We start from the raw sequence: 16,279 nt of genomic DNA, 5'->3' as shown, positions 1-16,279 counted from the left end.
TTAAAAAATTGACTATTTTAAACAAATTTTGGATTCATCTTTATACATAAATAAATTGATGAACTTTTACTTGATTTTTTTTATCAACAATGGTGACCAAAATCGAACATAAAGGCTAAAAGATAATTCATTTATTACTTCTAAGACCTTCATTGACCTTACCATAATTTCAACCACCTTCAAATTATAAAAGTAATAAAATTTTTTTAAAAGGATAAAAGTAAAATAAAAGTTCTCTAAAATAAACTAATACAAATATATAGTAATTTCATAACTCACTCAAATTTACTTTGTTATAAATCCACTTATAACACATCATCTTGCCACGTTTCAAGATTCAACATTAATCACCTTTAATTACATCAATTATCAATTATTACTATTATATTAGGCAAGGCCATGATGAGTAGCTATTTTGGTGGGTGAATGGCATACCAAGTTTGGATAAAAGTGAGGGAAAGACCCATAACTGCGGCGAGGAAGGCAATGATTGCCCAAGGGTTGCTGAAATAAGTATGATACCCAAGAGCTAACCATGTCGGTAAAGTTTTATGGACGAAATGCATAGCAATATGATTTCTGGTAATAAAATAATTCCCCATGTCATGAGCCAAGTTATAGCTTATGGTAGTGAAAAGGTTCACCACTTCCTCATCGCTCCCTAGATAGTTAAGCACAATTTGTTCTGATCTCAATGCCTTGACATCATCAGGGTGGTTTATCAGTGTGTCCAAGAAGGAGACAAAATCGTTAATCTCATAGTTATTCTCAAAATCAGGACACATCTCATACGCTATCAAGTTAAGTAAATTAGCAGCTGTAGTTTCATTCACAACGATCTCTGGAAGAACCAATTTTGAACGAAGCCAACCAAGGGAAAATCTTATGTCACCTGGCCAAGGTGTGTTGCTTGACTTCACTTCAATCCCTGCCGCTTTCAACTCCATTATGTTCCTATACACAAGCAGATCGAGTAACATATGTTTTGATAGACAAATCAATTAAAAAAAATGAATGATTCATATTCATATTCATAATCATTTTAAAGCATCTATTATTTTTTTTTGAAGATGAACCAACTATATTTTTAGTTATAGTGAAATATTATTTTAATCGTTGCAAAATAACTTGTTATTTCAAAGGAAGAATTATTATCCCAACTAATTTTGTGTTTTGAATGTTACAGAACTATATTTTTGATGCACAATATGTAAAGTTAATTTATTCAGTTGAAGTATTTATGTTTTATTAATTTGATACATTTAGTCTGCAAGTATCGTGTGTTATAGACGAAGCTATACAAACCATATTAAATGCTTATTTAGTGAATTGATAGTTGTTTAAATTGTTCCCTTGCAAAATAATAGAATGAAATCTTCATAGTGATAAAAAATTCATAGAGAGGAAGTACAAAATCTTTAAGAACGAAGCTTAATGCACTACAAGACAAACATTGGCTCAACTTGTTTGCATAAGTATCGTGTCTCTAGAAAAGAAGTCTGCCTCTAACAACTTCTAAAGCTTATTTCTCTTATCAAGGCAGAATAAGCACATTTTTCTAACAGATAAGTTACTTGGTATGGAGGAACATTAAATGGAAGTAATAAAGTGTTGTAATAGAATTCACCGACATTCAAAACTAGAATAGACGAAACAATCAGAAAAGCTACATGTAGGGTGAGTGAAGAAGATTTTGCACCATTTACTTATTCAAATGATGGTATGAATATTGAATGCATCTTCTTGAAGATAAAATAACTTTAGTTGAAGAAAAACTTTGTAACATCTAAGAAAAATATCATCATACCAATTTTCTCTTTACTCTTACTATGTAATATATATAGTCATTACTTAAAATCTTATAGGTTGGAAAGCTTGAAAAGGCTTGTAACTTAATGAATATTTTATTTGTAAAGTCAAAAAAGACATTATATTAAAAGAATGTTTGGGTTAGCTTTGCAAAGCTATTTGTAAAAGAATATTTATTTGAACAAAGCTTAGTATAGTGAAACTTGATTTGTTGATCAAGAAATAGATATAGTCTTAGTGATAGAGATAAATCAGTATAAAATATATTGATTGTCATTTTGTCTAGGGAAAATTGTTGCCCAAAGAGCTTTGTATTGAGTTTATCAACTCCAATGACCAATCTTGTTGACATCCTACCGAAGTATGTAAGAGGACTTAGAATTTATAGTTTATATGTTCTAAGTTTGGTGAATACAATTTTGTATACTCTAACTATGAAATAGTGTTAAAATAGTTGTTTATTATATGTTGTACAACCAATAGCTACTTTTATTTGTTTCTAGCTAGCTAATGAATCAAAGGTTATATATTGTAGCCTTTTTCTTCAATTGTACATGTTTATACTATTGTTAGAGATATGTATAACAGACGTCAACTAAGAGAAACTCACTAGTTTTTCTGCCATATTTAAATCTAATGTAATGTTATATTTCAAATTCAAGTGATCACATTTTTTATAGATATTTTTAAATTTTTGGTGAATATATTAGTGGGGCCGGTTCTTTGATAAAAGTACAGGGAAAATTTTTATATGACTAATGATTATGCAAAATTGAGGTGTTTTATACTCAGGCCTTTGGTTGGAGTTTTATTATTATATTTTTTTATTCTATTGGGATATACTTTAGAGGTGCCTAAAAATGGTTTGCCCAAGTCTCTTAATTACTATACGTCCAAGTGTAAGGAAAGTTAAAAATTTCAAGCTATATATAAGAGAGATGATGAATTTTGCCTTGTGTAATGCCTTGGATTAAGACTAGCACTGGTATTGATGTTAAGTGAACCTAATCAAAACCTTTAGGGTCTATAGTTTCAATGTTAGCTTTCAAATCAATGTGGTCCCGTTTTATTCAAAGTTTCTATGATTTTTAGTGATTTTTCTACATGAACTAGTCAAATGTGAATAATAGTTCGACAAATATATGTTTTTTCCTGCTTGCATGTGATTGTATGATTTGGAACACATGAGCTTAATGATTAAAGGTTTTCCCCTACTGTGGTGTGATACGAATGGAAAAAATACATAGTTACAAAATGATTTCATGTCATTCATAAAAAAGGATGTCATGCCCTACGTAATTATGTGTTCTATGTTTGATATATGTGATGTATTTTTACATGCTTTAGTTGCATCATATAATGTAATACCTTGATTTTTCTAAATATAGTAATCAATTAATATTTTATATATTTTAGTTGCTTTTACAAATAAATAATTAAGAAATAATTGGACTTTTAAATGTCTTTTAATAATCAAATGATTTTTTAAATAAAAGAATTTTAATGATCCAATTAGTTTTAAGAAGCTTTATTGAGTTTTTTTTTTTTTTGTTCTTATATGCCTAAGAATTAATCTTAAAAAGCCTTTTAGGTCTAAACTAGGAATATCAAAAAAAAAATTTATACTCGCAGATATCTGAAGATAAAATCTACTATAGATAAAAAAATGAATATTATAAATGAGTATCCAAGAGAAAATGATACATGTATTCTCTATACTCGTGCATTAATGGGACGGGTACGCATATCATATTATTTGTACCCATGGATACCCACTAATATTCAATTATATAATTACCTATTAAATTTTTTAAACCTTATGAGAATAAAGTACTTTAACAATTAAATTTAGTTTTTAAATTGAAGAATCTTGATTAATAAAATTATGTATAATATTTGAATAATTTAAGTTTTGACTTTTAAACTATTATTTTTAAAGAAATTATTAGAATAAATAGAAATTATTATTAAAATACTTTTGAAAAAATTTATTTATTTTTTCAAAATAAATATCCACAGATATCTATGGACACTCGCGAATATTAAAAAATACGCGAGTACCCACTTAACGAACACCCACATGTATATGGGGACAGGTATGAAGAGGATATTTATTCAGTGGGATGGGTAGCGAGAGACTACTACTTGTACCCGCCTCATCTCATTGACATTCCTAGTTTATACTAAAGAATTCATGATAGATGAGCAATGGAGAACATAATCATGAATTGTGCTTTGACAGGCTTGGTGATCAACATTCAAGGTAAGAAGGATAGTAAGATTGTCTCACTTGTGCACATGTATAAGGATTGTGGGTAGTGAGGTGACCCCTAAGCCTTTTTAGGTTTCCTATTGTATACACTTGATGAAATTATGTGTATTTTGGATTGAATGTTGTTATTTGAATGTTATTATGATTTTTATGCATAATTGTATTGATTTGAGTTTTTTCATGTCTTTGCCTCTTTCAGGGATTAGGATTCATGTGTGATCTAAGGGTTTGTTTGATTTAAGTGTTTGATTTTAAATTGAGGGCATATAATTATTACATAAGGGATTTGGTAGTGTTTCAACGATTATTTTGGATTAATAGTGTTAAGAACAAATTTTTGGTGAGATTAAAATTCTAGATGATGAACTTTTGGGTCCAACATCATGTTTTTGCTCAGTGAGATAGTTCTAGATGATGAACTTTTGGGTTTGCCGTCATGTTTTTGCACAGTGAGATAGTACCCACTTAATAAAAATGATGAAAAATTTGAATGTTTGCTCAAGGAGACCAAGTTTCTCAATAAGACTAAGTTCCTATAAAGAACTAATATTGTTGGATTGCCAAGCAAAGTGATTTTGCTCAATGAGCTTTGGCCCCTAAAGTGTGGCCCTTTAATTTGGTAAGAAAAAGTCATTTGCTCAACAAAAGTTTATATTGCGAGTTGGGTTGTCAAGAGAAGGTGCTTCATGGTGAGAGTGAGCCACTGGAAGGTTGTATAATTTTAATTCACTAAGCGGGAGGGAGTTCTCGCTCAACAAAAGTGAACTTGGTGTGGGAGTTTGGTCAGTGAAATTGTGTCGCTCAAAGAATCTCCTTGGTGTAGAATTTTTGTTATCCTTCTATTGAGGTTTTTAGCTTTGAGGTGTGTTTACTATCATGATTTAAGAGACTAAAAAAGAATATGAAGGAACTATGAATGAGTAATGAGTTATGAATGAGAGATTACAAAAATTTGTGAAAGTTAAATTTATGACATTTCGTGCTTGAGATTTTGGGTTATGAGTTATGTGAGTAGGTCTAATAAGCAGTGGCTTAGTAGTGTGAAATCCAAATTACACTTTTTCATTTGTGAAGTCTAGATAGTAGTCTAGACAATTGAAAGTCTGAGCTTGGCCTAGTAGTGTGATAAGTGTGATATGTATGTTTTGTATTTTTTATGTGTTGTGTTATGTGTTTAAGTCCATGTATTCATGCATAGTTTGTTAGGAAGTGGATGTGTTAAATAAAAAATCTTGTTTTAAGACAATTGACGATCCTTTTTAGTTTTAATGATAACAAACATAAGCTTTTGGTTAAGCAAAAGACAACACTTTTTAAAATAAAATATATCAGCCCAACCCCAACTCTGAACCCTAAACTCATAAATATATAAACCCTAAACCCTAAATGGCTCTATGCTGACACTACTCTAGTACACTCAAAATGGAAAGAAATGATGATAAGTAGTTTCTTGGATCAGATAAGAGAGACACACATCTCTAATAAGCATTTAATGCAAGCATTAAATGCATCAACAATACTCTCTAAGATCAGCTAGGAAGACAGATGAAGTAACTCATAAAGAAATTTGAACATTGTTGTAACGATCATCTTCTCTAAAACTATTATATAAGAATCAAGCCTCCATACTACAGATAGAGAATCTGAGAACACACATACCAAAAAAAGGGCATTGTACATAAACATTCAACATTCACTGAGCAGTTCAAATTGATCAAAAGCTTCAAGAACAAAGCTAAAGCACTACAATGAAGATCTTCATTGTAAATTTTGTATATAGTCTTTGTAATCAAATTTGTACTATATTTTCATTGCATCACGTCTAGAAGAGAAGTAGCTATACTTGTAACTCTTGTCAAATTTATTTGTAACAGTTGAGCCTAGATGAACTTGTGGAAAGAATACTTAATGTTGAGCTTGAAGAAGTTTGTTGAAAAAAATACTTGGTGTTAAACCTAGAGAGGCTTGTGAAAAGAATACTTGGGTTTGAGCCTAGAGAGACTTGTTGAAAGATTACTTGGTATTTAGTCAGAAGTGGCTTGTAAAGAATACTTGTATCTTAGAAAAAATAGTGGAACTCAATCTAGTTGGATTGAGAACTGGACATAGTAGTAAAAAAAACTTGTGTCACTTCGTCTATTAACTTCCAACATTTCGTTTGTCACAATTTTTAATACTTCACTTCAAAGAGCGCGATTTTTTGATATACACTATTCAGCCCCCTTCTAGTGTATATCTTTCTCTCCAACACACGATGTGAATCTATATGAGAAAATCTCTATGGTGTTCTACCTTGGCCATGAGATGTTATGGTGGGAAAACTCTCATCTATGAGTGGGATAAGGGGCTAGCATAACCAATTATAATACCCACTTGCTCATGATAGATATTTGTTTTAGTGAAAGCGGACCACATGTTGGTTATCCATTGTGTGGAAATATTTGTCCATGTACTCCTAGACTACTTCACATGTATGCACTTTAATTATGCAAAATGAGATGGTACCACATGCATACACAAGTAAGAGCATACAAGTCCATGAGTCATGTGTGATAAACAAACATGTGATTGAGTTTATGACTGAAGTGTTAGATAAGTTATGTGTTTTAGATACTAAATGCCAATTTCATTTATGTACTTTAATTATGCACTTTAATTATGCACTTTAATTATTCTCACTCATTTATGTTTATGGTGTGTTTCTTATTTAAGCTAAATGCCAATTTCAAGTGTGGATTAGGTAGATGGCTTTGAACCTGTAAGATATGAAACTTAGGCTTCATTTTATTTTGATGAGACTACTCTAATATAGTGTGACATTAGGGTTTAGAGGAGGAGTCATCATGCTTAGTTTATTTGTACTCATTTCATTTAAAAAACACTCTTTTACATGTTTTATTACTTTATATTTACAGTTTTACTTTAACACTTGTAAAGGTTATTTGAATGTCTAAATGTTATTTTCAATTATGTTTGATGTGACATAATTATCATTTTACTTAATTTAAAATTTTACTTTAGAACTTGTAAAGGTTATGTACAATTTTACTATATACCATTTTAGTTATGGAGTTTTATTTAGGAAAATATTTGATGTAAATCATTTTACCTATGAGTACAAGTTTTATTAATAATAAATTATCATATTTTTTATTATATTATGTTGAAGCTTTTTGGAGTAGAAAAGGTGTCATAATGTTTATATGTTCTTAATTGTTATCCTACCCTAACTTTTGTTTTGATTGTATCAATTAATGGATGAACATCGTTTCCCTTGGATTATCTCCCAAGAAAGAAAAAGTTTCATGCATAAGGAGTAGTTAGATAGGGACGACTACAAAAATGTTTGATTTGATATAATGACAGGTGGGAACAATGTCCTAAATGGCAACAAAGTAGGAAATACACATTCCTAAGGCCTGGTTTGCATCCTTTGAGGCCTATACCTTAATCTTAAGCCGACTTTAGCATCTTGCCATCATTTATGCCATTTCCTACATACAACAACTATAACCTCAATTCATCTCTTCATCAATTCTCTGAAAACACAAGATATTCCATGAACTCAACCCCAAACTACCCTAAACTCACATTCAATAGGTTTTGGATCAATTTCCAAAAGTCTATGCCAAACCTCATAGGTTTCCTCCCTTGTGAACTCATGAGCACCACATCAATTTGATTCCTAATTCTTCCTCGAAGGTCATCAAACCTACCATTACACACACTCTCAAAAGATAGAATGACTAAGTTACTATATCAATGTTGGATGAAGGGATTATAATTTCTAGCACAGGCATCTATTTGTCTCCTATTTTCCTAGTTGAACAAAAAGATAGGACTTTGCATTTTTGTGTTGACTATAGGACTCTCAACGACATCATTGTAACACCCTAACTTTTAGCTTTATACAAAGAAATATCAAAATTATTATCCATATTGTTGAGAACAAAATTTTAGTTCCTACTTAATAAATTCTTTTAATAATTATTATTGACTAGAATCATTAAAATAACGAGTTTGCCCCTATTTCTTAGTGTGGTGAGGGATAGTATGTGAAAAATATTTAGAAGACCATAAAAGGTTATTACGATCTTAGAATCATGTCATATATATTAGAATATAATTTTGAGAGTTTTTTCTAAACTTTCTGAAACTTTTGAGATAAATGATTAAAATGTTGCTATTTGTTTGCCAAAGCTAACCAATATTAGTTTAGTCTTTAAACTTGATAAAATTAGTAATGTCAAATCATTTTTAGGTGAAATATACAATAATATATTTTTCATAAAATATTTAGTATTTATTGAGTTAAAATAAAACTAATGTGTTTCTACTCAAAATTGATAAAATAATTAATAGAATTTCAAAATTAATTATAAAAAATATTTTAAATCATGAAACTCAATTTTTATAGGTATATAACCATCCCACTAAGCTTTAAAAAAAAATTGAATATGAATGATATATCAAAACAAGAAATTGAGTACAAAAACAATCCATAATTATTACTAGTATAAGAGAAGCCATTGCAATGATATATTAAGAAGAAAGAAAACTACCATTTTAGTCTTCCTTGTAGCCCAAGTCCTTCCTCTATTTATTTTACACAAGTACTAATTGATTTAATTCAAAATATTTATTATTTCACCTATATGACATCACCTTATAGGTGGCAAATAGATGGATAAGATAAAAAATAATCTATTAGTCCATTAATTTAGATCCAGTAAAAATTTATTTAAAAATCTAATCCATTTGATTTATTTAAAAAAAATCCAATCCACTCATTAACAATCTTTTAATGGATGGATATCTGATTCATCCATCAAAATATGTTTAAAAATTAAATAATTTGTTTTTGTAAGAGTATTTTTAAAAAATATTATAAGTTATTACATTATTATATTATCTTTACATGTACAAAAAATAATTTTTATGTCAAAATAGTCTTTCAAAATATCAATCTAATACAATCCCTATGTTTTATCTCATGAATTTTGAAAAATAGTGGATGGATCAATATTCATCTATAAAATTAAATTGATGAATTGGATCCAATTCATCATCATTATATTTGTATAATCGAAAGATTGGATAAATTTGCTTATAGATGGATTGAGTGAATGATGGAAAAATGGATTATTTTGTCACCCCTAGATCACCCGGTGTGTGTAAAAAAAATTATCAATTAAAACACTATTACCCAACCAAACATCCGCTCTCCACACATAAACCCACCCACTAAGAATCCCTCTCCCTTCCCCCTATCAAAAAAAAAAAAAAGAAACCTCTACCATTTCTTTCTTTTATAGACTCCTAAATAACACCATGTTTCCCTTAAACATATTTCAAAATCAAAATATCACTAATCATCTCCCACCAACATCTTTCACCATCAAGATATCTCTAATTATATCCTACCTCCTTAACTTTATTTCAAGACACCAAAAGCTTCTTTATGACTTTGCTAGTCTTCTTCACTCACCTAAGGTAAGGGAGCTAAGAATTGATCTCTTGTGTACTCATTTCTTTTTATTATTGTTCATATATTGTAATACTATCATCTTTGTTTTGCTTTGAATTCTTGTACTTTGTTGTGTTCCAAAATTTGTGGGAACAAATTTGATTGTTGTTTTGCTAAATATTTTTTTTTGGCAAATGGTCAAATTAAGGGGAGGCTTCACCAAAAGTTTTATAGAATTTTTAAATTTTGTTTGGTAATTTTACAAAACTAAGAATCTCTACTAAACCAATATGCCAGTTCAAACCTTGATTGAACATGACTGAATCAAAATTTCATAACTTTCATTTTACTTATCCAAATGATCTAAAACCAGTTTTGTTGGAAACTGGACTCAAGTTGATTCAATAAAAGATTTAGAATCACTTAAAAGTTTTTGAAATGATGAAGACAATTGTTAGGTAATTTGGCATTTCAGTTATGCAAATCTAAATTAAATTACATGGGTTTTATGAATTTATTGTACCAACTACGAATACTTTTAAAATATATTTTGATTAAATATGTTTTTAGTCTATGAACTTTTGTTAGTTTTTTCTTAACTTTTTTCTCCATTGACAAAAAGAAACAACAAGAACCAAAATTTTAAAGGAAGGAAAAGATCAAGAACTGAAAGTGAAAATTGACAAAAGTTTAAGGACTAAAATCAGGAAAAAAATAATTGTTCAAGGACTAAAAACATGTATAATCTAAAATATTTTTATATTTTAGAAAACTATACGTGATGAAATTTCTTACTAATTTTATATTTTCAATACCTAATTTACTATTTTATAAAAATTAGTTTTCTAAAGATGAATATGGAATTTTCAGAATTTTTGGTAAATATGAACACCATATTCAAAAACATACCACAAACTATTCAAAATAAGTTTTGGCTTTCTAGAAATATAACTATTTTGACAAAGTTATGGACTTCAAATTCTAGTTTTATATAAGAAACTTAGCAATTAGTTATCTAGGAGCACATGAATTTGTATAAATTTTCATAATTTTTTTGTAGATTTTTCTAAATACAATTTTTGCCATTTTATTAGAAACTAATTTCATAGAGCTTTTTAATCATATAAATATTGAAGTTTTCAAAATTTATTATAAACTAACTGGTTCATCAAAGCTAGCTAGTGAAGTTGTATTTCAACTAATTTCTTAAATAAATAAATTTTAAACTGACTTATTCCAATTACTTTGCATAGTATTTTGTTACTAAGTTAATGCTTTACTTTCCATTAATTTATCTACTTTTAACTTTTACTATAATGACTTTTTATACGGTTGGGGATTAATATTGTTTTGTCTTAACAATAATGCGTCGTGTAAGAAATCTTTATGAGTAAGGGTAAGTTGTTATAGACTAGTGCTTAGGATAATTGAGACTAGGAAAATTCTCTATAAAGAGAAAATTGTGATGATATCATAAGGAACATGACAACGTGAAGGATATGTGATGATATGACGGCCTGCATTGGAAGTTACAACTTAACAAAGCCAAGGGATCAAAGGTAGAGTTCCATTAGTGGTAATTCATTGGGGGTAATGTGTCGGGTGACAAGTGATAGAGAAAACTAAGGGTTAAGGTAGCACTTTGTAATTGATACTCCACCTAACCAACTTGGCAACCTCGATGGTTCCTCCAACATTCTATGATAAATGTGAGAATAATTGCCAAGTTTGGGTAGAGAAGTATCCCATCGATATACTAAGATTCATTGGAGGGATGAAATCATATAATTTATGAGTCGGGACATATGTACTGCTAGTCATTTCCAAAACGAGAAAGTATGGATCCATACCAAGTCAACATCAAGTTAGTACAACTAGAATAAATTCTAGTTTCCCTTGAAAAAATCTAGTGTTATGGTTTAGTTTGGTAACATTATTGCCTTTGTTTCCCTATATTTTTCTCTTAGACCCTTGATCATTGACTCTAGCACCTCTGACTATATGACTGGTAACCAAACATTTTTTTTTCCAACTTCTATCCTTTATTACTCTTGCAAATGTTCTCTAATCCCTGCTCATGGCCTTGGACAAATAAATCCACTTCCTAACCTTTCCCTAAATCCTATCTTACTTGTCCCTAGTTATCCTTTTAATTTAATTTCGATTAGAAAATTCACCTACACCTTTAACAATTCTACTTCATTTATTAATATCTTTGTTGTTATTCAAGACCAGCATAACAGATGAATGATGGGAGCAAGACATTAGTTTGGAGGATTGTACTAGCTCTCACTGTTGGTTGCCAATGTCTCACATTCCTCCCAACTCTTACATATTAGCGTGTCTTTTAATTCCTAGTCTTCCTACTATTAAATCTCTTTAGTGTGAGTCTTGTTAATTAGGCAAACATATTTGTCATATAGACAATCTTTATGTCAATAAATGTATCACATCATTGTTTACCCTAGTACACTCTCGTACTTGGGGTCCAAGTCAAGTTTATTCCACCTTAGGGTTTTGCTATTTAGTCACCTTTATTGATGATTTTTTCAGTGTGCTTTGGTGTTTCCAATGAAAAATCATTTTCATTTTTTCTTTATCTTTCAAGGTTTCTTAAATGAAATTCGTAATCAACTTGACACTTTCATTAAAACTTTACAAAATGATAATGCCCGCGAATATATGTCCTTTAGTTTCCAGTCATTTCTCAACTCGCAGGGAATTCTTCATGAAACATCATTCACCCACACACCACAACAAAATGGTGTTTCTGAAAGAAAAAATAGTCACTTAGTCAAAATAGCTCATACCCTCTTCTTTCCCTATCCTTTCTATTTTTGGGGTGATGCACTTCTTACAACATGTTATCTTATAAACCACATGCCTTCGTCTATCCTTCAAACTTAGGTTCCTGACTCCATCTTGTACCCTCCATAAATTCTATACATTGTTCCTTTCCACGTCTTTGGTTGCACTTGCTTTGTGCATGATCTCACTTTAGCTAAAGATAAACTTTCTGCCAAGTTTATCAAGTGTATCTTCCTTAGCTACTCATGCCTTCAAAAATGTTATCGTTGTTTTTATCCTAAACTTCAACAATACACTATCTCTATTGATGTTACATTCTTCGAGTCCACCACTTTCTTCTCTTGTTCCATAGATGAAGATGGTCATCTAGAAGTTTTGCCTATTTTTTTGTTGATTATTCTAGCATTAATTGTTGCCTCTACTCCACCACCACCACTTACCTACCACAAGCAGACACAACATCCACTGGTGGTCCCATCCATTAATCCTTTAGTATCATCTCATGCTTTAACTGCCCTCTTCCAACAACCCTTACACTTTGCTTTCTTATTTCCCTTTGAAAAAGGTATTCATTCATCTCAAAGTGATAACCCTTTTATTTGCTTTTTTTCTACATTATGATTGTTTATCTTCCTTATATTTCTCCTTTATCTCTTTTTTGGATTATGCATCTATTCCTAAGTCTATAGGTGAAGCCATGGTCAATCTCAACTAGCAACAAGCAATGTTGGAGGAAATGATTAGTTTGCATGCTATACACACTTGATAAGTTTCCCTTTTACCCCCTCCCTCAATGAGAAAACTGAGGGTTGTTGATGGGTCTATATGGTGAAGATCAGTCCAAATGGCGACATTGATTGCTTTAAGGTTGGCTTGGTGGCTAAATGATAGTCATCAAGATGTTGCTATATGTATCCTTCGATAAATCAAGAATGCATAAGGTCGTGGATTACTATATGAAAATAAAGGGAATTCTAAAATTGTCTGCTAGTTGATGTTGATTTGGTGGGATCACCATCAAATTAAAGGTCTACATTTGGGTATTGTATTCTTATTGGAGGGAATTTAATCTCTTAGAGGAGCAAGAAACATAACACAATTGTTAGACCCAATGTTGAAGCTAAATATTGTGGTATGATAGCAGTTGCATGTGAGATTACATAGCTTATTAGGAAACTTCTCCTACAACTAAATTTTGGAGACACCCAAAATACTAGATTGATTTTTGACAATTAAGTTATCAAATCCAGTCTTCCATGTACAAACTAAACACATAGAAATTAACTGTCATTTTGTGAGGAAAAAACTATCCTCAAGAGAAATCACTACGAACTTTGTTAGCCCAAGTAAACTATTGACAGACATGTTTACTAAGTAACTTGAGGGACTCATATTAATGACATTTGTAACAAACTTGGTTCATACGACATATATGCTCCAAAATAAAAGTGTTAAAGAGATGATTCTCTTATAATTTTATCTTACATAAATGGGAAAATATGGAAACTTATATAGCTAAAAATTAGGAATTACAATAGTTATTTCTTTACCTTAATTTTATCATTATTGATTATAAATAAAGATCATGTGTGATCAATTGACACATAATTTATGTAAATCGTTTAACACTCATTAACTATATACAAGAAGAAAAACTCATTAAAATTGTAGTTTCTTTCAATACTCAAAGAAGTGTTTTAGTTAGAGTGTTATTAGATTTTTACAACAATATTACAATGATGTAGATGAGATTCATATCATCCTAAACCTCCACCAGTGGTATAAGCACTTGTTTAGGCCTCATGGAAAGTTTTAAAAATAGTTTAAAGTGGCTTGGCCCATACCTGTGTATTAACATTTTCCCCAAGAATTTGCTATGAAAATAGATTATGCTGTCCCTGTTATCAGGATGACGTGATTCAGGCAGCATGATGGAGCGCAGAAGATCGAGAAGATGAGTAGGTGGCTCGATACGCATTATCTCCCATTCTTCTGTTCTAGCGTCCCAATAATAGCGCAGAAATTTTTTCATGATTGGGATCAACGAGCTCTCGTCGGTGTCTCTCCATAGAAGCTTCAGCAACGGGAACGGAAGCTGGTTCTCTAACAAAATCACATCCTGCACCACAAGATTCAGTTGCTCAACCTTAACATTCATTTTGTACGCTTCGCCAAGTTCGGCGTTTTCCAATATTTGTAGCAAGGCACAGGCGTCCACAAACAGCGTCCAACATATCATTTCTTTCATGCTACCGAAGCCTTGATCAGAAAAGTTTGAGAAAGTGGTAAAAAGATCCGTGGCGAACAGCTTCATCACCTCTTCCATGTTATCTAAAACCCTTCCGTGTAGACTTTGTGGGGCTTGTCCAGTGCTCCTGATGTACATTGCAGCCCACATTTGCTTGAACTGCTCCCCTAGCTGCAGTTTCGGAGCACCGTGATGGATGGGACCCAATGACATGAGTCTGGGTGAGTAGTGCTTCTCGTAATGCATTCCATCACGAACCAGATGATGTGCTACCCTTTGTATCTTAGCCCGCGCAGGTTCTCGCCTTACGATTGCGTTTTCTAGTCGTGTAAACCTTTCTTCCATGCTCACTTTTAACTTTGAATTCCCATCCATTCTCTAACAAACAAAAACACAGATCTGTTGATTATGGCCTTAGTGTTTGCATCTCTATAGACCTTACCATAAGTAAATTGTAGGCAAGGAATAAAGATCCTCGATAAGTAAATTGTGGGCAAGGAATAAGATCCTTACTTTTCATGTTCTGCAGTTTTATGTAATTAAAGCCGATTCCCCATGTCTCTATACTCCTGTCTATCTTAGTCCTTGATCATAAAAAGAGCCACCTACCATTTATTCTGTATCAAGTTCACTAGTGCTGAATAATATGAAGAAGTGTATCAGAAAAATTTAAGTCCACGTGAAAAGAGTCTTGTACCATCACTATATATATGCTATGGTTTTAAAATCTTTGACACACATTTAACCCCTCCTGTGTATTTCTTGTTTCTTCAGTTGGTATGAAACTTTGACCACTTGGGGTAGAGGTTGTGCAAGAGAAAAAAATCTTATGAAGAACTAAGAACAAGCTATTAATTGTCCACCTCTCTTATAGGGAGTCAAATACGACTACTATAAACAAAGGATGATAGCAATTTTTGATAAGTACTTCACATACATGTAGGATTTAATTAAGAATAAAAACTACATCTCTTTAGAAGAAGACTCTAATAGTGTGTTTAGATGAAGAATTTAGATAGAGTAATTTATTTATTTGAAAATTTTCAAATTCTTTGAAGTGAAATATCTTATTTGGATAAAGAATTTATAAGGAATTCGAAATTCAAACATTTGTGAAATTCCTTTAAATAGTAGAATTTGAGATTCTTCCAAAAAAGTAAGAATTTGAAATTTCTCATATTTTTTTTTTCTTATTTCACTTATATATTTTATCTTATCTCTTATCTCTTCATATTTTTAATTATTGAATATTCAAAAATATTTTTAAAATTATTAAATATTATCTAATATTAAAATTTAAAATTATTAAATATTTAAAAATTAACTAATATTTATTTTTATAAAATTTAATTCAAAAATATTAATATATAAATATATTTTTAAAATCAATTTTATTATGATAGAATCAAATTATTATATTTAATTTAAGAATTTAAAATTTAAGAAATTTAAATTGACTTATCCAAACAAAATATTTTAAGAATGATAAAAATTGAAATTCAAGTAATTCAAATACCAAGAATTTAAAATTCTTTGAATTTGTAAAATCTCTCATCCAAATACATCATGAGGAGATTTTGAAAGTCAAATGGAATGATGAGCTAAAACATAGATACATGTTCAACTCTAAGGCTCAGAAATCTATCACATGTACCTTATTAGAAGATGAGTACAC

At 30.5% G+C, this 16,279-nt stretch overlaps 1 protein-coding gene across 1 annotated transcript; it reads right to left on the bottom strand.

Annotated features, from left to right (window-relative positions):
• Positions 1–232: 232 nt before the first annotated feature.
• Positions 233–15,136, bottom strand: LOC109813747 (UPF0481 protein At3g47200). The gene is made up of 2 exons (XM_020377999.3): positions 14,201–15,136; positions 233–954 (listed from the first exon to the last, which is right to left on the bottom strand). Exons 1-2 carry the CDS (start codon positions 14,977–14,979, stop codon positions 411–413), a joined length of 1,323 nt encoding a protein of 440 aa, XP_020233588.3. The 5' UTR covers positions 14,980–15,136; the 3' UTR covers positions 233–410.
• Between the last annotated feature and the right edge of the window lie 1,143 nt (positions 15,137–16,279).

The sequence above is a fragment of the Cajanus cajan genome, chromosome 7, assembly GCF_000230855.2.
Source record: "Cajanus cajan strain Asha chromosome 7, NIPB_CcT2T_4, whole genome shotgun sequence".
Taxonomy (NCBI): Eukaryota; Viridiplantae; Streptophyta; class Magnoliopsida; order Fabales; family Fabaceae; genus Cajanus; species Cajanus cajan.
The sequence above is the reverse complement of the archived record's forward strand: the minus strand, read 5'-3'. Positions and strand labels throughout refer to the sequence as shown.